A 23,388-nucleotide genomic window follows, 5' to 3' on the forward strand; every position below is an offset into this window, starting at 1 on the left:
CCTTGTTGGAAACTATTAAAAAATCTACAACCAAAGAGGACACTGAACGGAGAAGGAATTGATTGAAGAAGCGACATTAAGGAAATAGCAGTAAAGCACATTTGGTGTGTATGTAAGTATTGGATTTTTTGTTTCTGTCATGATGGACTTTTTTTGGAGGGTTGGTTGGGATTATAAACAAGGTGTAGCTGATACGCTAGATGATATGAAAGGGAGAGCCCTTGCGAGAGAGGGAAGAGAACTGAGATAGGCTCTACTAGGTATTCATGTTAAATTTTAAAGGTAATTGCTAAAAGAATAGAAATATAACTTCCATCCACATCAGCAGAAGAAAAAAAAAGGAATAAAGGACAGTTGATGGTTAATAAATCAGGGTAAGATTTTTTTAAGCCAAGAAAACACAAAGGAATACGTTAGAAATTAATCCAGCAGTAATCACATCCAGTGTGATCAGATTCCACTTGCCCAGCTGGAGACTCTCCGGTTGGGTTTGTTGAAAGAGACACAAGCCACAGCCCATGACACTGAGAAGCAGACAATAAAAGGGATGGGACATGTTACCAAAAGTAGCAGCCTTAAAGACAGCTGATTCAGCAATATCAGTATCAGAATTTAAGGCAAAAGAGGGAGCATTCCTACTGAAAAAGAGAACAGTCAGAAGATATAAAAAACAGAAGCCCTTGCAAATATACAGTAAAGGTAGAAGATCAACCATGTACAAAGCTAGTAGGAAGGTTAAAAGACAAAAGTAGTAAAACCATCTATATCCACAATAAGCAGTTAAAGAATACACAAAACAATTAGATGTAAAACACGTCAAAAACAGTAATCGTAAGGGGAGGAATGTACAAATGCAGGGTTGTTAAATGCATCTGAAATTAAGAGATCAGCAACTTAAAACAATCATATATATATAGTTTGCTATATATAAACTTCACATAAATACAAACCAAAAATCTATACTAGATACACACATAAAAAAGAAAAAGGAATTAAAACATAACACTAAAGATAGTCATCTAATCACAAGAGACGAGAACAAAAGAAGGAACAAAAAAGACCTACAAAAACACCCCCCAAACGAATAACAAAATGGCAATAAGAACATACATATCAATAATTGCTTTAAAATGTATATGGACTAAATGCTCAAATCAAAAGACACGGCTGAATGGATACAAAAACAAGACCCACATATATGCTGCCTACAAGAGACTCACTTCAGATCTAAAGATACAGACTGAAAGTGAGTGGATGGAAGAAGGTATTCCATGCAAATGGAAATCAAAACAAAAGCTGCATAGCAATACTTATATCAGACAAAATAGACTTTAAAATAAAGACTGTTACAAGAGACAAGGACATTACATAACAATCAAGGGATAAATCCAAGAAGATATAACAATTGTAAATAAATGTGCACTCAACATAGGAGCATCTAGATATATAAAGCAAATATTAACATACATAAAAGGAGAAAATGACAGTAACACAATAATAGTAGGGGACTTAAACACCCCACTTACATCAATGGATGGATCATCCAGGCAGAAAATCAATAAGGAAACACTGGCCTTAAGTGACACATTAGACCATATGGACAATATATATAGAACATTCCATCCCAAAACAGCACAATACACATTCTTTTCAGGTGCACATGCACTGTTCTCCAGGAGTGATCACATGCTAGGCCACTAAACAAGCCTTGGTAAATTTAAGAAAATTGAAATCATAGTGAGCATCTTTTCTGACCACAATGCTATGAGACAAATCAACTACAAGAGAAAAACTGAAAAAAACATAAACACGTGGAGGCTAAACAATATGCTACTAAACAACCAGTGGATCACTAAAGAAATCAAAGAGGAAATCGAAAAATACCTGGAGACAAATGAAAATGAAAACACAATGATCCAAAATCTATGGGATGTAGCAAAAGCAGTGCTAAGAGGGAAGTTTATACTGCCTACCTCAGGAAATGAGAAGACTCTCAGACAACTTAATTTTACACCTAAAAGGACTAGAGAAAGAACAAATGAAACCCAAAGTTAGTAGAAGGAAAGAAATCATAAATATCAGAGCAGAAATAAATGAAATAGAGATTAAAAAAGAAAAATAGAAAAGATCAATGAGGAACTTCCCTGGTGGCACAGTGGTTAAGAATCCGCCTGCCAATGTAGGGGACACGGGTTCAAGCCCTGGTCCAGGAAGATCCCACATGCTGCGAAGCAACTAAGCCCGTGCACCACAACTACTGAGTCTGTGCTCTAGAGCCTGAAAGACACAACTACTGAGCCCGCATGCCACAGCTACTGAAGCGTGCATGCCTAGAGCCCATGCTCTGCAACAAGAGGAGCCACTGCAATGAGAAGCATGTGCACCTCAATGAAGAGTAGCCCCCACTCGCCGCAACTAGAGAAAGCCCATGCACAGCAATAGAGACCCAACAATGCAGCCAAAAATAAATAAACAAATAAATTAAAAAAAGGGAAAAGATCAGTGAAACTAAGAGCCATTTCTTTAAAAAGATAAACTCCATAAACCTTTAGCCAGATTCATCAAGAAAAAAAGAGGGCCCAAATCAATATCATCATAATTGAAAAAGGAAAAGTTATCAGCGACACCACAGAAATACGAAGGATCATAAGAGATTACTATGAACAAGTATATGCCAATAAAATGGACAACCAAGTACAAATTAACAAATTCCTAGAACTGTACAATCTCCCAAGACTGAATCAGGAAGAAATAGAAAATATGAACAGACCAATTACCAGTAATGAAATTGAATCAGTAATTTAGAAAAGTCCAGGACCAAGTGCCTTCAAAAGTGAATTCTACCAAACATTTAGAGAAGAGCTAACACCTATCATTCTCAAACAATTCCAAAAAATACAGAGGAATGCTTCTGAACTCATTCTATGAGGCTAGCATCACCCTGATACCAAAGCCAGACAACGATATCACAAAAAAAGAAAATTACAGGCCAATATCACTGAACATAGATGAACATAAATGAACATAGATGCAAAAATTCTCAAAATATAAGCAAACTGAATTCAGCAACACTTTAGAAAGATCATATACCATGATCAAGTGGGATTTATCCCAGGGATGCAAGGGTGGTTCAGCATCTGTAAATCAATCAGTGTGATACATCACATTAACAAATTAAAGAATAAAAACTATATTATTATCTCAATAGATGCAGAAAAAGCTTTTGACAAAATTCAACAACCACTTATGACAAAAACTCTCCAGAAAGTGAGTAGAGAGAAAACACACCTCAACATAATAAAGGCCATATATGATAAGCCCACAGCTAACATCATACTCAACAGTGAAAAGCTGAAAACATTTCCTCTAAGATCAGGAACAAGACAAGGATGCCCACTCTTGCCACTTTTATTCAACATGTTATTGGAAGTCCGAGCGACAGCAGTCAGACAGAAAGAAAGAAAGAGAATGAAAGAAAGGGTAGCCAAATTGGAAAGGAAGAAGTAAAACAGTGACTGTCTGAAGACAACATGATACTATACATAGAAAATCCTAAATACACTACAAAATAAAAATAAAAATAAATACTACTAGAGTTCATCAGTGAATTTGGTAAAGTTACAAGATACAAAGTCAATATACAGAAATCTGTTGCATTTCTATACACTAACAACAAACTATCGGAAAGAGAAATTAAGGAAACAACAGCATTTACAATTGCATTTTAAAAAAAGAATAACATACCTAGAAATAAACTTACCTAAGGAGGTAAAAGACCCATACTCAGAAAACTGTAAGACATAGATGAAAGAAATTGAATACAACACTAACAGATGGAAAGATACACCATGTTCATGGATTGGAATAATTAATATTGTTAAAATGACCATACTACCCAAGGCAATCTACAGATTCAATGCAATCCCTATCAAAATACCAATGGCATTTTTCACAGAACTAGAACAAATAATTTTAAAATTTGTATGGAAACACAAAAGACCCCAAATAGCCAAAACGATCTTGAGAAAGAAGAACAGAGCTGGAGACACCACACTCCCTGACTTTAGACTATACTACAAAGCTACAGTTATTAAAACAGTATGGTTCTGGCACAAAAACAGACACACAGATCAATGGAACAGAATAGAGAGCCAAGAAATAAATCCACATGCTTATGGTTAATTAATCTACAACATAGGAGGCAAGAATATGCAATGGAGAAAAGACAGTCTCCTCAATAAGTGGTGCTGGGAAACTGGACAGCTACATGTAAAAGAATGAAATTAGAACATTTTCTCATACCACATACAAAAACAGACTCAAAATGGATTAAATACCTAAATGTAAGACCAGAAACCACAAAACTCCTAGAAGAAAACATAGGCAGAACACTCTTTGACATAAATTGTAGCAATATCTTTTTGGATCTGTCCCCTAAGGAAAAGGAAACAAAAGCAAAAATAAACAAATGGGAACTAAATTTAAAAGCTTTTGCACAGCAATGAAACCACTGACAAAACAAAAAGACAACCCACTGAATGGGAGAATATATTTGCAAATGATATGATCAATAAGGGGTTAATATCCAAAATATATAAATAGCTCATACAACTCAACATCATAAAAACAAACAATCTGATTAAAAAATGGGCAGAATAACTGAATAGATATTTTTATAAAGAAGACATACAGATGGCCAACAGACCTGAAAAGATGTTCAACATCACTAATCATCAGAGAAATGCAAATCAAAACCACAATGAGATATCTATCACCTCAAACCTGTCAGAATGGCTATCATCAAAAAGACCACAGCAAATGTTGGCAAGGATGTGGAGAAAAGGGAGCCCTTGTACATTGTTGATGGGAATGAAAACTGGTGCAGCCACTGTGGAAAACAGTATGAAGGTTCCTCAAAAAACTAAAAATAGAGGGACTTCCCTGGTGGTGCAGTGGTTAAGACTCTATGCTCCCAGTGCAGGGGGCCTGGGTTTGATCCCTGGTCAGGGAAGTAGATCCCACATGCATGCTGCAACTAAGTGTTCACATGCCACAACTAAGGAGCCAGAAAGTCGCAACTAAGGAGCCCATAAGCCGCAACTAAGGAGCCCGCTGGCCACAACTAAGGAGCCCACGTGCTGCAACTAAGACCTGGCGCAACCAAATAAATTAATTAAATATTTTTTAAAAACTAAAAATAGAATTATCATATGACCCAACAATTCCACTCCTGGGTATATATCTGAAGAAAACAAAAACACTTCATTCAAAAAGATACGTGCACTTCAATGTTCATAGCAGCACTATGTACAACAGCCAAGCTATGGAAGCTACCTAAGTGTCCATAAACAGATGAACAGATAAAGAAGGTATGATACACACACACACACACACACACACACACACACACACACACACACATACACAATGGAATACTACTCAGCCATAATAAAGAATGAAATTTTTCTATTTGCAATAATGTGGATATAGCTGGAGGGTAGGTATTATGCCTAGTGAAATAAGTCATACAGAGAAAGACAAATACTGTACGTTGTCACTTATATGTGGAATCTAAAAAATAAAACAAACTAGTGAATTTAAAGAAACAGACTCACAAATATAGAGAAACAGACTCACAGATATAGAGAACAAATTAGTGGTTACCAGTGGGGAGAGGAAAGTGGGGAGGGGTTTAAGAGGTACAGACTACAATGTATAAAATAAGCTACAAGGATATACTTACTGTACAGCACAGGGAATATAGCCAATATTTTATAATAACTATAAATGGAGTATAATCTTTAAAAAATATTGTGAATTAATTACTATGTTGTACATCTGGGACTTTTACCCGTGGGACATATAATATTATAAATCAACTATACCTCAATAAATTTAAAAAAAACAGGAGCCCATGAAACACAGGAGGCAAAGCTTGACAAAACCACTGTGAGAGCATAAGATTTGAACAGTCAAGGTACAAACTTAATGATAACATAAAAACCTAGAAGTTAGTAGAATACACATTATTTTCAAGACCATGGGAACACTTATAAAAATGGCAGTAAGCCACAAGGGAAATCTTAAAACTTCTGAAGCAGTAATATTGTAAAGATCACACTCTCTGAGTACAATACAATAACATTAGAAGTCAGGAATACACAGGCCCAAAAGACTCATTTTTAAAAACTACTTTTTGAACTTTGAAAAGATATAAACATAGTATTAATTCCCAGAACAAGTCAGTGAAACTGGGAGGAAAGGGACTGCTAGATGGAGGGGAGACTTAGACTCAAGATGATGCTGTGAATTCACTCTTTAAATTCCATCAGTTCTCCACAAATCAATATATAAATTCCATGCACTGAAGATGCAAGCACGACTTTTCGGAACTGGACAAAATTACTGTAAGTGCATCTGGAATGCTAAACAGGCAAGGAGAAGTCTGATGTGGGAGCACCAGTCCTACCAGATTTTCCATTACTGAAGCTGTGAAACATGTAATAAGTAAGATAATAGCACAGGAAAATATTTAGCAGTGAAACAAAGTGAATCAAGTACATTGGAATGATAATGCTGGATTTCAAACCAGTCGGAGAAAGGGTGGACAATAGGTAAATGTTTGGGGAAAAAAAGTGAGATTTATGCCTCACGTCAAGACGCTTTCTAGATTGGTCAAAGAGCTAAAGTAAAATGCTAGAAGAAAACATAGGTGGGCATTCTTGAAAGAAGAGAGGAAGGTCTGTTTATGTGAGCTAGAAAACTCAAAAACCAGTAAGCAAAAATCTTAGATTTGACCTCATAAAAATGATATCCAACATAATTCAATGTAGCACAAGCCCCTGGCCAACCCCCAAGCTGCACAGGTACATAACTATACAAAGTTAACTCAAAATGGATCGTATACCTAAATGTAAGAGCTAAACCTAATAAACATTTAAGATAAAACAGAAGAGAAAATCTTTGTGACCTTGCGTTGGGCAAAGGTTCTCAGATATGACAACGAAAGCATGACACATGAAAAAAAAAAAAACCTGATAAACTGCCCTTTGTCAAAGTTAAAAGCTTTGGTGTTCAAAAATACCACTAAGAAAATGAGAATAGCTCATAACCTCGGGGCTGCACGCGGGTAGGTAGACTAGAGGAAGGGGAGCAAAGCGTGCCGGTGTCTTTTTTTTTTTTCCTTCCCAGTGCAGTGCGTGAGTCTGCGGGTAGCCGGAGGTGCGGAGCGTGGGGCCTGGCTCGGCCTCCCGGGCGCGCGTGTGACTGCGGCGGGTGCCCTTCTCCTGCACCTCCACGAGTTGGAGGAATGCAACGGGCGTGCTCCCGGGTTGCCGGGGACGCAAGCTCGTGCTCGCTGCTTCAGCGGTCGCCCGTCACGCAAGCACTCCAGTCCCCTGGGAGTTGGTCTTCGCGCCTCGGTGCGCCCCTCCTCACCCGGCCCCTCCCACCGACCTCCGCTCCCGCTCTCTCCTGGTAGCGAGTCTGCTTCATCCCTGGGGTCCCTGCTTGGGGGCAGAGAAGATGGCTGGCATACGTCTGCTGTTGGGGGGCGACTTCCTGTCGCCGCCACCGCCCCCGCCCCCGCCCGAGCCAGTGCTGGAGCAGTGGCGCTATAGCCACGAAAGTGACCGGCAGTGGGCTCTGCGGCGCAGCTTCATCTGTCGACACCTGCACAGCTATCCCGGCGCTGCCCTAGACCAGCTCCTCGCGCTCTCCGCTGCCTGGACCAACCACGTTTTCCTGGGCTGCAGGTACAGCCCACGCTTGATGGAAAAAATTCTCCAAATGGCTGAAGGTATGGATATGGGGGAGATGCCTTCATATGATCTGATGCTGTCCAAACCTTCCAAAGGTCAAAAACGTCACCTCTCAACATGTGATGGTCAAAATCCTCCTGAAAAGCAAGCCGGTTCCAAATTCCATGTGAGACCTCGTTTTGAGCCTGTACATTTTGTAGCTAGTAGTTCAAAAGAAGACAGACAGGAAGATCCTTATGGCCCTCCAGCAAAAGAGGTAAATGAACAAACACATTTTGCCAGCATGCCAAGAGACATCTACCAAGATTATACTCAGAACTCTTTCAGTATACAAGGTGGAAATTCTCAGTATTGTGATTCATCAGGATTTATTTTCACAAAAGACCAGCCTGTAACAGCCAACATGTATTTTGACAGTGGGAACCCTGCCCCCAGCAGCACATCACAGCAGGCAAACTGCCAGTCAGCTCCTGAGCCTTCACCGTCACAGACATTTCCTGAGTCAGTGGTAGCCGAGAAGCAGTATTTTATTGAAAAATTAACAGCAACTATCTGGAAGAACGTTTCTAGTCCAGAGATGACTTCTGGATCTGATAAAATTAATTACACATATATGTTAACTCGTTGTATTCAGGCATGTAAGACAAATCCTGAATATATATACACTCCTTTAAAAGAAATCCCTCCTGCTGACATCCCCCCAAATAAAAAACTTCTAACAGATGGTTATGCTTGTGAAGTTAGATGCCAAAATATCTACTTAACTACAGGTTATGCTGGCAGCAAGAATGGTTCCAGGGATCGAGCTACTGAGCTAGCTGTAGAACTCTTGCAGAAACGTATTGAAGTTAGGGTTGTCCGACGGAAATTCAAGCACACGATTGGAGAGGACCTTGTGGTGTGTCAGATTGGCATGCCTTCATATGAATTCCCTCCAGCTCTGAAACGACCAGAAGAGCTGGTGGTGCTGGCTAAAGAGGCTTCCAGGCAGCCGATTTTTAATGCTTCTGCCAAACACTGGACCAATTTTATCCTTATAGAAAATGCAAATGATGCGATTGGTATCCTTAACAATTCTGCCTCATACAACAAAATGTCTGTTGAATACAAATATGAGATGATGCCAAATTGTACATGGCGTTGTCGAGTGTTTTTGCAAGATCACTGCTTAGCTGAAGGTTATGGAACCAAAAAAACAAGTAAACATGCAGCTGCTGCTGAGGCTTTGAAAATCCTTCAGAAAACACAACCCACTTACCCATCTGTCAAAAGTTCACAATGCCAAACAGGCTCTTCACCCAGGGGATCTGGGAAGAAGAAAGATATAAAGGATCTTGTAGTTTATGAGAATTCTTCAAATCCTGTGTGCACGCTCAACGACACAGCTCAGTTTAATCGAATGACAGTTGAATACGTCTATGAAAGAATGACAGGACTCCGATGGAAATGCAAGGTGATTCTAGAGAGTGAAGTCATTGCAGAAGCAGTTGGAGTGAAGAAAACTGTCAAATATGAAGCTGCTGGGGAAGCTGTGAAAACCCTCAAAAAGACCCAGCCGACTGTCATTAACAACTTGAAGAAAGGAGCTATTGAAGATGTGATTTCAAGAAATGAAATTCAGGGTCGCTCAGCAGAGGAGGCTTACAAACAACAAATCAAAGAAGATAACATTGGAAATCAGCTGCTGAGAAAGATGGGTTGGACGGGTGGGGGTTTAGGTAAATCTGGTGAGGGCATTCGGGAGCCAATCTCTGTCAAAGAGCAGCATAAGCGGGCAGGGCTTGGTCTTGATGTAGGGAGGGTAAATAAAATTGCCAAGGGAGATATTGAACAGATCATCAGAAACTACGCCCTCTCGGAGAGCCACACGGATTTAACCTTCTCTACAGAGCTGACTAATGATGAGCGGAAGCAAATACATCAGATTGCGCAGAAGTATGGTCTTAAGAGTAAGTCTCATGCGGTGGCCCATGATAGGTACCTGGTGGTAGGCAGAAAAAGACGGAAGGAGGATTTACTAGACCAGCTCAAACAGGAAGGCCAAGTGGGGCGTTACGAGCTTGTGATGCCTCAAGCGAATTGAGATCTTACTAATTTATTTCGTAAATGCCTAATGAGGCAGATTCGTGGATTAAAGAAATGCTGCATGTTCTGGTTGCAGAGTATATTCATTCTTAAGATGTTTCACCTTGTTCATTTCATAGAGTGCTTTATTAGATATTGGAACTTGAAGAATTCTGTCCACTTGTATTAGCTTAATCCAGCAGATAATATCGTGCGGTTACTGTTTGTGTCTTTGATATTGCTGTGTCCCTCAGATTTTCGTAGTTCGTACAAAGTAAGAACACATATCCAAATGGAATTTCACCCCAAGAAAGAAATTCCCATTTTAAAGGGCATAGCACAGCAATTTGCAACAATATGTAAAGTTGATATTGACTACAATAAAACTACAGTCTTAATTCCAGACTTAACTGAAGATGTCAGGTCATTTTGTATTATCTATTTTCATCTTTATGTGAAGCCAGTTATAGAAGGTTTAATAGTAAATTGTGCTGTACGTGTAAATGTCCTTACCAACTAAATGATGTAAAACTTTGTTAAAGTAATTTTAGTGTTCATTTATTTATAACTTCTACCATGTGGTTTCCAGAATATTGGAAGTGATATACTGTATCTTGTGATATATGAGTGTTAACAAATTCTAGTCTTCATGCTGAGAGAGCACTACTTGAGAGAGCAATTGAAAAGTTCCCAAAACTTTGATTCAGTCTGAAGAAAGGAAGCTGGAACTGTCTGTTCTTGGTGCCTTGCAGAGAGACTCGCAGCAACTCTCCGCCATAGCTTTCACATGATTTGGGTGTATAGCACATCCAAGGTGGCCACAGCTGTGGTGGAGCTTGGTAAAAGACTGAAGATACATTGGTGCTTTGATGAAAAGGTTAGCGGGCTGGTCCCTCTCTCAAAAAGCTTATTTAACCCCCAAAGCCAACTTTGTAACCTATTTAAAACTGCTATTTTCGCTTATTTCTGGAATGTAAAAAAAACTGTATAAAAAGGATTAGTGTATGCTTCCTGAATAAAAAGGAGCCAAAGTTGATCAAAAAAAAAAAAAAAAAAAAAAAGAGAATACAAGGCACAGACTGGGAGAAAACACGTGCAAATCAGATACCTGATAAAGGATGTATCTAGAATATATGATGAACATGTACAACTCAATAAGAAGATAAAAGGAAGCCCAATATTTTAAATGGACAAAAGATTTGAATAGATATTTCACCAGAAGATATACGAATAGCTAATAAGCACACAAAAAGATGCTCAGTATCATTAGTCATTAGGGAAATGCAAATTAAAACCACAATGACAGGGGTTCCCTGGTGGCGCAGTGGTTAAGAATCTGCCTGCCAATGCAGGGGACATGGGTTTGAGCCGTGGTCCAGGAAGATCCCACATGCCACGGAGCAACTAAGCCCATGAGCCACAACTACTGAGCCTGCGCTCTAGAGCCCATGCTCCGCAACAAGAGAAGCCACCGCAATGAGAAGCCCGCGCACTGCAACGATGAGTAGCCCCCACTCACTGCGACTACAGAAAAGCCCGCATGCAGCAACAAAGACCCAACGCAGCCAAAAATAATTAATTAAAACAAAAAAACACAGTGTCATACTAATACCCAGTGGAATAACTTTAAGCAAAAGACAAATACAAGTGTTGGTGAGAATGTAGAGAAACTGGAACTCTCATGCACTGTTTACAGAAATTAAAATGGAGCAACCACTTAGAAAAGAGTTAAGCAGTTTCTTTAAAAGTTAATCACAAAGTTACTATATGACCCAGCAATTCTATCCCTAGGAATCTACCCCAGAGAAATGAAAGCATTTATGTCCACACAAAGACATATATGGACAGGCTCTTTGGTGGGGCTAATGGCAGACTCCGGGAGGGCTCACGCCAAGGAGCACTTCCCAGAACTTCTGCTGCCAGTGCTCTTGTCCCTGCGGTGAGCCACAGCCACTCCCCACCTCTGCAGGAGACCCTCCATCACTAGCAGCAGAACCAAATGAGATACGAGTAGGAATGCCATCCCTCAGAGTTCCCAGAGACACCCTGGAGCTTCATCCGGACTAATTTCCTTCCGCGGACAGGCCATAGAACTTGCAAAGAAAGAGCGTCCTCCAGGCCTGCACTCAGGGCAACTCTGTTTCTGTAGCATTAAAAGTGTTCTGTTACTGAGAAAATACCCCCAAGCAGAAGATACTTACACGTCGCCACGCACGGCACTTGGGGTAGGTCCACTGTGAAGGTACCCGGGTTTCCGGGCATGGATTTGTGCTAGAAAAGCCTTTTCAGAGATCTCTAACATACGTTACGGGTCCTTCTGCAATGAGCAGACAAATGAGAGGGAACCAGGGACTCACCGGAATTCAACTCTTTCACGAGAGAGGACATGGTGTTAGTGACAGAATCCGCTGCTACTAGAGAAAATGCCCTGTAATGGACCTTCCTTTTTCCCTCAGAACAGAGAGTACATCATTCTCTTCCTTCAAAATGTAAGCTTTTATCCCCTATAAACAGTGGATGAGAGCATCTTTTTCCTCAGTCTCCCTGGATATTACTGATGTTAGACAACTTTTTTTTGAATCTGCTAGGCAAAAGATCTACATGTGAGGACCTGGAAGGATGTTCATGATATATCGCTAATTCAAGGAAGATGCAAATCGCAGACCAAAATGCAATGCACGATCGAATTTGTGTGAAAAGAGTATATGTCCATAAAAGCACCCTTAAACATTAAAAAAAAAGAGAGAGACATATATGTACATGAATGCTCACAGCAGCATTACTCACAATAGCCCAAACTGGAAACAATCCAAACGTCCATCAGCTGGTGAATGGGTAAATGAAATATACATCTATAAAATGGAGTACTATTCAGCAATTAAAATGAATGAACTGATACCTGCTAGGACACAGAGGAACCTCAAAAATAATATGCTAAGTGAAAGAAGCCAGATGCAAGTGTCATACTGTATCGTTCCATTTACATGAAATGTCTAGGAAAAGCAAAGTCAGAGAAAAGTCAGAAGCAGATCAGTAGTTGCCTAGACCTGGAGGTGGGAAGGGGATTAACTATACTAGGCATGAGGGAACTTTTCGGAATGATGAAAATGTTCTAGAATTGGATTGTGATGATGTTTGCACAGCTTGTAAATTTACTAAAATCACTGAATTGTCGAATTACAAAGTGAGCTTTATGGCATTTATTCCTCAGTAGAGCTGTTTAAAATGTGTTTCTATATACCTGCAACAAACCATCAGAAACTGAAAATGTTTACATTTTTGAAAATACCATTTACAATAGCATGAAGAAATATTTCAGAGTAAATCTGACAAAATATGTGCAAGAATTTGTATACTGTATACTGAAAGCTGTTACTCAAAACAATATTTTTTTGAAAAAAATTAAAGAAGACCTAAATAAATGGGGAGCTAGTCCATGCCCGTAGATTGGAAGAATCAATACTTCAAAATGGCGGTCCTCTCCGAATTGAGCTATGCATTAGGTGAAGCTCTAAGGAATGATTTTGTGGCATGTATTTCTCTCTTTTTTTAAAGCGTCTACGTGCTTAACGTTTGGCAATTTCACTCTCAGAACTCTATCCACTCAGAACGCTGGACAGCCGGGCAAAGACGTGTTCACGAATGTCCCCTGTCGCAGTGTTTATAAAAACCACCCCCAACTAGCCCGTGAGTGGAGGTGATGTGAAACTATGCTCCATCGTAAAGGGGATTCCAAAGCAACCGTCTCTACACCGGATAGGGTCCAGAGGCTCGGCAGGGGCTGGAAAACTGCCTGTTTATGTAAATAAAGTTTTAGTGGACCGTAATCACAGCTTTTGGCCTTTCTACTGCAAAGACAGAACATGACAGGTTTATACGGGCTGCAAGCCTAAAACCTTCACTATCTGCCCTTTAAGTTTACCAATCCCTGATCTAGACTGTGTATCTATTAACCTGAGAAGATGTTCAAGAAAGCTCATTCGGTAAAAAGTCCCACGGGTCAACCTCGCTCACCCGGGTCGCGAAGCCCCGCCTTGCGCTGGGGCGGGCAGCACTGTCCCCGCTCCCTCGCTCCCTCGCTCGGGGCCCGGAGGCCCGCGCAACGCGCCGGTCCGCGCACGCTTTCGGCTCCATCACCCCAACTCAGGCCTGGCGCCGCCCTGTGCGCGCTCCGCCCCGGGGTGGGGGCCCGGCCCTACCTGCCCGCCGTAAAGCACGTCCCGTTAGCGGCGCCGAGGGTTGAAAACGCCACGAAGAGTGGAACGACCCACGAGGCAGGGTAGAGGACGCGGTCACCAAACGTCTGCGAGAGAAGTGGGTGCGTCCTGAGACCGTGCGCGCCCCCAGGAGCCACCGGCCCCGCAAGCTGCTGTGCCCTCCCAGCGGCCCCGCTGAGCTGGGCTCCCGGACACCTCCGGGAGGCACAGTGGAGCGCCCGTCGGGAGGAAACGACCTCCTCTGCGGATGGTGATGGACATCTCTTCTCCACCTCTTCCTGGCATAATTCGCAGTGTTTCAGCAACCTCTGCCGCCCCTGCCTCTCCCTCCCTCGGAATGACCTGGTCTCCCTCCCCTCTGAGCCGCCTATTCTCCGGTCAGTGGCCCGTCAACAAGCTGCGTCTCTCCACGCTCCCCATCCTTGTCACATCATTGCCTGTTTTTAGTTTCATTTCCTGTCCCGCTCCAGCTCCGAAGGCCTCCTCCAGCACGTGGACCCCACCCACCTTTCCACCTGTCCCTCACACCCATCCCTCTGTCCTCTTCCCTCCTCCCCCAGCTTGAATTCCACAGTCCATTATTATAACTCCCTCTTTTAATGACTCCTTTGCTCTTTCTCTCCCCTACACTTGCCTGTCAAAGCCCCAACCCTGGTGAAGTCCAACCCTGCTGCAGCTACACTCTGTGCCTTCCCCGGTGCGGGGGAGGGGGGGGGGCGCGGGGGGGGGGGTGTGCTGGGAAAGCAGGACCTGCCACCTGCTGGCAGCCTGGAACCTCAGCTGGGTCGCTGGGACTGCCCTAACCTCTCACCCTCTCTGTGTCTGGTCTCCTAGACGATTATTTCCCTCCCCCGTGGTAAGGGCCTTTCAACTTGAGCACTTATCCCTTGCCTGTCCCCTTCCCACACACCAGGCACCCTCCCGCAGAGACCCTGGGCACTCACCACGGCCACAGCCTGGGACTGCAGGAGCTCGGTGGCTGTCATCACAGTGAAGTAGGACACGTTCATGAGGATGTAGCACCCTGTCACCAGCGGGATCCCGATGATGATGGCCAGGGGCAGGTTTCTGGGAGGGGCAGGGACCCAGGGACCCAGTCAGACCAGAGCATCCTGTTAGAGACTCACAAGGTTGTTGTCCTCATCTACTCCTTTCTTCCACCCGCCCCGGCCAGCCGTCCACCTGCTCCTGGGGTGGGCTGGGGTCACAGCTGCCCTTCCTGAGGCCCACCCAGAAGCAGGGGGCTTGTGGGACAGCAGAGCCCCAGTGGGGACATGTGACATTTTCAAATGAGAAAGAACTCTCCCTCTCTCAGACTCCAGGGCAGTAAAATTGAATTGGTTATAAAGCAAAATAAGCTAGAGTTCTTCCTTCCCCTTAGCAACCATTCTACTGCCCCAAACAAAACCAAGCTCTAACGGGTGTAAATGAGGAAACCATCCTCTGCGTGGAAGGGGGTGGTGGGTGATGACGGGGGAGCAGCTCCACTTTATGGTTGGGGGAGAGAAATACCCTCACCTGTCCACTGTCTCCTGCCCTGACTCAGCTTTCTTACCTGAAAGGGTTTCTGAGTTCTTCTGTAATATAGTTGAGTTGATTCCTAGAGGGGAAAAAAAGTACCGTGAGTAACATAACTTTGACTTTCTTTGCTAAGATTATGAAACACAAAATAATAAATGTAGGTCTCATTTAAGCTACTCCATCACAGAGAAAATTCCCCCTGTAGGAATTTCGGGGCAGTTTCTTTCGCAGAGAGCCCTGGTGGTGGTGGGACTACTGAGATCTGCACATCTTTCAGTTGGTAGGTCTTTGCCCTCCATGGGAATCGTGTGAATTTTCAACAATTATTGGGAGCAATGAGTCCCCAGTGTGCTTTGAAAACACATGGAAGATTCTTCTTCTGAAAAGGGAATGGAGCCTGCAGATGCTTTGCATGAGGGAAAGACCAGTGTCCCGGATGGCCACTGGACACAAACAGAATCTCATCGACTAAACCTAGTGTTTGCAAGTGCTACTGAATATCTGCCTTGTCCAGTGCCTAGCAGCCCTCGCTGCCTCCAATCCGGCTGAGCCTGTGTGTGTCTGGTGAAGCTTCTGGCACAGGGTCCCACCACTGCGGGCTCACGGGACACTGTGTCAAGGGCTGCTGGCTTGTGAGCGAATGGGAAAGGGGCAGGGGCCTCAATGTCTCTGGGGTCCGAGGAGAACAGAAGCGTGAAGGGTGGGGTGCTTCACGAAAGGGAGATGCAAAGGTAAATGTCAGGCTCCCACCAAACCCCCCAAAGGAGAAGTTGTTGCTTTCCACAGGGTTTCAGTAAAATAGCCTAAAGAAACCCACAGCCAGACGTGTACCATCTTACCATCCATCATACGCCCAGAGTCCGTTATAAAACGCCAGACCGATGGCTCCCAGAGACAGCTTTGTGCCCTCAAAAGAATTTTCAAAATTCCTCGTATTTCCTGTAATTAAGCCAGACGGTGAAAAGCGGGTGTCAGCTGACCAGCCTGGGACTTTGCATCACCTGGGAAGGCAGGGGATGGCTAATGACCTCAGGTGATTAAACACACGCTGAAAAACCGGGAAATGAAAGATTGTTTCTGGTGAATTCCTGCCTTAAGGGTACGCTTAGGAGCAAGACTTCCAAATGGTCTGTGCTGTGTGGCATCACACTCCCCTCCAGCCACAGGTCACCTTGGGCCAGGAGGACAATTCCGCTGATGATGATGACGACCACGATCACCATCTTGGTCGCTGTGAACACGTTCTGGACGTAGCTCCCCAGCCGCACGCTCAGCGCGTTCACCGTGGTGATGAGCACTGGGGAAGTCAGAGGCGGGCAACATTCTGTGTCTGTGGGCTCAACATCTCCCTCCTTTCTTAAGGCCCTGGAAAGAGTCTCCTTTCCACTCCCAGGCCCACCCCTCCAGCCTCCCCTCTCCACCGCCACATCCCTCAAATGCACCTTTGAAATCCAGCCGGGCTGCCTCCCCACAAGAGCAATGGAGAAGCAGCCGGGCCCCTGTGGGACAGCCTGCTGCCAGCCGTCCCTGACAGCTCCGATGGCCCCGCAGAGCAGGGACTGGATGGCCAAGGGCATCAGGCTTGGGCCCAAGACTAGACCTGGCCCTGCTCCTCACCAGCACCTCCAGGCCCACTCGGCCTCTTTCTGGCTGTGCAGGAGCCGAGTCTCCCCACACCATCCGTGCCGGGTCTCTTCTGACCCCTGCCCAGTGTTTCACACACGTACTCACAGATGGCAGCGGCAGCCAGGAGTTTAATGACAACTTGAGGAGGGTTGCAGCCTGAGTAGAAGGGCGCAGAAACGTACTCAGAGAAGCTGAGACAGATGATGGCAAAGGACGAGGGCTTTATGACGAACAGGCTGGTCCAGGAAAAGAGATAGGCAGGAATGGGGCCAAAGGCTTCCATCAGGTAAGGGTACTCGCCCCCCGACTTGGTGATCATCGTGCCAAGCTCCGCAAAGCACAGAGCACCTGGAATACAGAGAGGAAGGGGGCCCCGGGCCCCTCGTGAGGCATTGCCCTGGTCGAGGGAACCCCTCTCCCCCGTGGGGGACATGCTCCCGGAGCCCATCACGGTGCCTCTCCTCCTGAACTCTGGCCATTGGACATTCTGTGAAGCCCGATTGACACCTGTCTGTGCACAAGCATTGAAGGGGATCCAGGCAGCAGCGAGACCAGGCACAGACAGAGCTCCAGTAGCAGCCCCACACTCAACAGAAGGTGTTCAGGGCGGGGCATCTTTGTTACCCAGTGTCGCAAGAATCCCACAAGCCGCCCAGACGATGAGACAGGGTCCCACGGCTTCCATGTTGCTGAGCACAGACTTGGGGGAAATGAAGATCCCGGAGCCGATGATGGTGCCCACGATGATGCAGATGCCGCTGAACAGGCCCAGCTCGGGTGTGGAGAAGGGGAGAGGAGAGTTAGTGCTGCCACCCAGTGGGGCTCAAGAGGCCCAGACGCAGCCCTCTTCCTCCCTTCCTCCCTCCCACTCTGGGTGTGGCCAGGGCAGCCCCCAGTGTCCCAGGCACCTTCACCCTGTGCTGTTGCAGGGGGAGCACCAGGGAGCTGCTCCTGGGGCTTCGCTTGTAAGTCAATTAATCCTCACAACAGCTTCATGAGTCGGGTATGCCATTATCGTACCCATTTTACAGAGGAAAAAATAGAGGAACAGAAAGATTCCGTTACTGCCCAGGGTTCACATCCAGTACGGTTCATAGGCCCGGCCGAGGTTCCATGCGCCAACCCTTACCACCCTTGACAAAGGTGCCCGGATGGTAAATAAAGGCTGATTTGACAATCAATCACCAATAGGAAAGGCCCTTGGGACCCACCTCTTAGGTGGGCATAGCAGAACGGAGCTTCTCCCCCCAGACAAAGAGTGAAGTCAGGGTTTGGGGCTCCTGGCCAGGGGAGTGGGGGTGAGGGGGTGAGCAGCAAGGTCTCCAGGGGGCTGTGAGCTTCCTCTCATGCCATTCTGTAGAATATGAGCTTCCTACCAACGAGACCCTGCTCAGACACACCCTGTATGATTCCGTCCTATGAAGTTCCACAACAGGGAAAATTACTCTGCAGAGACAGAACTCGGGGGGTGGGGCCCTCCTGGAAAGGGGCAAGAGGGAACTTTCTGGGGCGACCAGTTTGTCAAACACTTCAAACTGAACACTGAAGAGATGTGCATTTCACTCTATGTAAATCATACGTGAATCAAGAAAAAAAATTTAAAGGAATAAAATAGTCTGATTCAGTATATATAAGTCCATGCCGCTCTCTCACTTTGTCCCAACTTACCCTTCCCCCTCCCCATGTCCTTATATAAAGGACCAAATGTAAAATGGATAGCTAGTGGGAAGCAGCCGCATAGCACAGGGAGATCAGCTCCGTGCTTTGTGACCACCTAGAGGGGTGGGATAGGGAGGGCGGGAGGGAGACGCAAGAGGGAGGAGATATGGGGATATGTGTATATGTATAGCCGATTCACTTTGTTATAAAGCAGAAACTAACACGCCATTGTAAAGCAATTATACTCCAATAAAGATGTTAAACAAAAAGAAGGAATAGGATTTCCCTATCACTGGAGGTATTCAAACATAAGAGGGACCAACATTTGGTGAAGGTGCTGTAGAGGGGACTCCACATCAGAAGTCCTCTCTGACCATCCCGGAAAAGGCCACTGGTCTGAGCAAACAGCCACCCCTCCGGGTGCTTACCCAGCACGCAGAAGCACACATGTATTAACCTCACAAGAATATGCTGAGTTCACTGGCGAGAGAGAAAGAGGTGAGTACAAGGAACTGTTCGATCAGAGATGGGGTGGGGGGACTTGGCCGTGCACCCCGTGGCTGGACCTGGGAAGGGCCTGCCCCTAAGGACGGCCTTACCTCCTTTTGGAGATTTGTGGTCTTGTGTTCGATGCTCTGGATCGACTTCTCATCCTCTCTCCTTTTTCTCAGGCTTGTCTCTTCCATTTTCTACCCGCTGCCAATTCTAGGAGGCTGCAAGGAGGACACGGGTGTTCACTCAGCAAATGCTCTATCGGACAAGATGCAAATGGGGGCTCAGCTGTCGCACCTGGGTTGTGGGAACGGATTCTATGAGCAGATGATTAGCTACAGTTTGGGGGAAATGCAGCTGTCGACTCCTTAGGGATAATTTGCTCAGTCCCAGCAAAATTTTGACTGACGTTCAGAGCCTGGGCAACTGGGGTTCCAAGCTCTTTTCTAAACTACTCTGGTACCCCCGTGCCCCCTCACCTGTCCTATGTGCCCGAACCCTCAGCAGTGACACGCCTGGAAGTCATTCTACAGCCCAACCTCATTTTTTCAAAGGCTTTTAAAAAGAAATATTTAAAAACATACTGGAATATCCTTAGTGGAGTCAAGTCTGAAGAAGGAAGGCTTTTCTCATAATTACTCCCCAAGTAATTAAGGCACCTCACACAATAGATCCACGGTATAGACAGTTTTTCATTGAGTGATGCCAGGAACGTTGCTGAGGGAAATCCGTTCAAGGCTGAACTACTTAGTGCTCATTCCCTGTTCCCTTTCTCCAGATGAAGTCCCTCTCGGGTCCCTGGCCAGGGGATCAGCCAGCCTTCCCATCACCTGGTGGCCTTACCTTCTCCTTGACCTCGAGGAGCCCAGGGACCTGCCCAGGGCAGCTGACCACCTTCCTCTGCACAGTAGTGCCCTAGGAATGGCCATGTCTCGTGCCCAGGAGAGAAGGAAGCCACAAGGTACAGAGGTCAATAAAGGTAATTATTAAACACCTTTTTTTTTTTAAGCAACGAAGCTTGGATACACCACACAAAAAAGGGAGGGTCGAGCAGCCAGTTTCTCTCCAAACTGTTTTTATTTTGCTCATTTGTGTCCAGACCAGTTTGTTTTAAAATTAACCAGATTCCCCCCAGATCAGCTACATCCTATAAGGAGAAATCTCTCTAAAGACTGGAACCAGAGGAGATAAACTTTGGAACCCACTCTTTTATTATCTTAATAGGTTCTATTTACAACTCCAGGCAGGCGGCACCAACAGTGGCTGCACTCCTAACTCACAGGTTGGGGGCAGCCCTTTCCCCCCTCCACTGAGGAATTTCCTCCAAGGTCCTTGGCCTGTCTGCCTCCCACTGGTTCTGACCAAGCTTGTCCGGCCCCTGCTGAGACCGCATCTGGGACGGAAGAGCCCAGCCTGAAGCACTGCTGCTTATCGCCCATCTCCTCCGGCAGTTTTGCACTGGGGTAGATTTAACAGCATCCCAGATATCCAGATGAGACCAAAGGTCACAGGACAGAGTTGGTGAGTCACTGAGGTTTACCGTGGGAGCACTTTGGGACAGGCAGACCTGGGAGGAGGGCAGATTTCTCAGGGTCATCTCTTAGAGCCTACTGAGAATGTGGGGGACCTCTGCTTTCCCAGAGTCAGGGTCCTGATGTAGAAGTTTGTTACCTGCCCCCCTTGATGGGGCCATGCCTACTCATCAGGGCACCTGATCCTCTTGTCGGCCGTGGCCAGAGCCCGAGCAGAGTGCTCGTTCACGGGCTGTCTCTCCAGAGCACGGAGGCAGGACCTGCCCCCAGGCTTGCTTGAGGCACCCCTTAAGCATTTGCCAACAGTGCAGCACTCAGAGGTAGGTCTGGCCCATCTGTACTTGCAGAGCCCTACAGAAGGCTCCCTGGGTCAAGGTTGCCCCAGAGGGCTGATATTCTAACAGAAACCACTGAGGAAAGCAGGGTGGGGTGGTGGCGGTAGTGGGGAGTTGGAGGGTCCTGTGAGCCCACACCAGCCACGTGGTCTCAGAGTTACTTAGCCTCTCTCCAAGAACTGAGTTCTGAATCTGTAAAATGGGCTAGTGCTGGCACTCCCCTTCACAGAACTGTGAGAACTGCAGAAGGTTATGCATTAAGCGTCAGCATTCTGTTAATGCAGAGGATCCCGTGGGCTTCTTGGGCCTCTGTCAAATGCTGAGTTTGGAACATCTGGGCATGAGGATCCTTGCTGAGGGTCAGAAATCGACTTCAGTTCATTTTTGGCCCTTGGTGCGCATTTCTTTTCTTGAAGCTGTGGTTTCTTCTTGTTTTGTTTTTCCCCAGCAGAGTGAGTGTTCAACCAATTATCATAAGGGTTTTCCCCCCCTCAGGGAAAATAATGTGGATGTGTCTTCACAGTTTTTCCCCCAATTCTTTAGGACCTTTGGTTCATTGTGCATCCAGCTCTTCTACCACATGGCTGAAGTTTTACCTCCTTGCAGTCAACTCCCTCTCACAGTTAATTTCCTAGGAAGTTTCATGTTATTTTTTTTTCATACAACTCCATTGCTTCTTAAGTTTCTGCTAAAGCTCTTGACCTTCACTTTCTTTTTTCTTCTTTTGGCTGAGCCACGTGGCATGTGGGATCTTAGTTCCCCGACCAGGGATCGAACCCAAGCCCCTGCAGTGGAAGCATGGAGTCTTAACCACTGGACTGCCAGGGAAGTCCCGACCTTCACTTTCAAACTGTGCTTTTTCCAATTGCACAGATGCTTGCAGTTTGAAGATGGTAACACCATCTGCATTTTGTCATCTTATATTTGGTACGTATTTGGTTCCCTGGTCCTGTAACGGTTTATAAAGACACGTTCAGCCCGGCAGTGTAAATCCATATCCCCACAGCCTCTTGGCTTTTATCCTCTGAGTCAGGGTCAGAGTCAAACCTTCAGGACAGATGCCAGCTCTTCCTTTACCACTTAAAACTTGTCCCAGACCTGGCTTCAAGTTTTCAAACTTTCTTCTGTTCCTAAGTTTACTCATCTTATATTCCTTCCCTCTGCTGCTGACAGTAGTTCAGAGCTTTGCGGGGGACCCAAAAGGCCATATAACAGGCGTTCACTTACCTACCAAAATCCCAACTGAAAGAACTCATAAAGAGTCAGTGGAATGTGCAAAGTCTTTAAATGTCAAGGATTTACAGTCTGACTGTAAAACAATTAGCAAGGAAAGCACAATTTAAAAACTCTTATCTGGGAAACAATATCTATATATATCCAAGAGCTATTGGAATAGTGCAATTCTACCTTAGAATTGTCCATCATTTTTTTTAGATATAATTGACATATTAGTTTCAGGTGTACAATGATTCGATATTTGTATATACTGTGAAATGATCACCACAATAAATCTAGTTAATATCTGTCACCACACACAGTTACAAATACTTTTTCTTGTGACGAGAACTTTAAAGATCTATTCCCTAGCAAGTCTCCAACAATACAGTATTATTAACTATAGTCACCATGATGTACATCACATCTCTTGAGACATTCATTTTAGAACTGGAAGTTGTACCCTTTGACCACCTTCACCCATTTTGCCCACCCCTCACCTCTGGCAACCACCAATCTGTTCTCTACATCCATGAGTTGGGTTTGTTTGGGTTTTTTGTTTGTTTTTCTGTTTATTTGGTTTTGGGGGTTTTTTGGGGGGAGGGATCCTGTTGATACATTCAAGTGAGAGCATTCATCTTTGTTTTTCTCTGACTTATTTCACATAGCATAATGCTGTTAAAGTCCATCCATGTTGTCATAAATGGAAAGATTTCCTTCTTTTTATGGCTGAATAATATTGTATTATATATATGTATATATGTGTATATATATCACATCTTCATCTATTCATCCATTAATGGACACTTAGGTTGGACACATCTTGGCTGTCATAAATAATACAGCAATGAACATGGTGGTGCAGATATCTTTTCAAGTTTGCGTTTTTACCCAGAAGTGGAATTTCTGGATCATATAGTTCTGTTTTTAATCTCCATACCGTTTTCCATAGTGGCTGCACCAGTTT

At 44.7% G+C, this 23,388-nt stretch overlaps 1 protein-coding gene and 1 pseudogene across 1 annotated transcript in view; one reads left to right on the plus strand and one right to left on the minus strand.

Moving 5' to 3' along the window:
- SLC7A9 (solute carrier family 7 member 9) overlaps positions 1-23,388 on the minus strand; it is a 37,627-nt gene that overhangs the window by 13,047 nt on the left and 1,192 nt on the right. Inside the window, exons 2-9 of the mRNA XM_033844568.2 lie at positions 19,447-19,560; positions 17,813-17,960; positions 17,294-17,536; positions 16,734-16,859; positions 16,402-16,501; positions 15,597-15,641; positions 14,986-15,109; positions 14,024-14,127 (exon numbers count right to left, since the gene is read on the minus strand). Coding sequence (XP_033700459.1) covers positions 14,024-14,127; positions 14,986-15,109; positions 15,597-15,641; positions 16,402-16,501; positions 16,734-16,859; positions 17,294-17,536; positions 17,813-17,960; positions 19,447-19,533 — 977 coding nt within the window. The 5' untranslated portion in view covers positions 19,534-19,560. The remainder of the gene's footprint in view (positions 1-14,023; positions 14,128-14,985; positions 15,110-15,596; positions 15,642-16,401; positions 16,502-16,733; positions 16,860-17,293; positions 17,537-17,812; positions 17,961-19,446; positions 19,561-23,388) is intronic.
- On the plus strand, positions 7,525-9,843 carry LOC117309012 (NF-kappa-B-repressing factor pseudogene; annotated as a pseudogene).

Source organism: Tursiops truncatus, chromosome 19 (assembly GCF_011762595.2).
Source record: "Tursiops truncatus isolate mTurTru1 chromosome 19, mTurTru1.mat.Y, whole genome shotgun sequence".
In the NCBI taxonomy this organism is placed as follows: Eukaryota; Metazoa; Chordata; class Mammalia; order Artiodactyla; family Delphinidae; genus Tursiops; species Tursiops truncatus.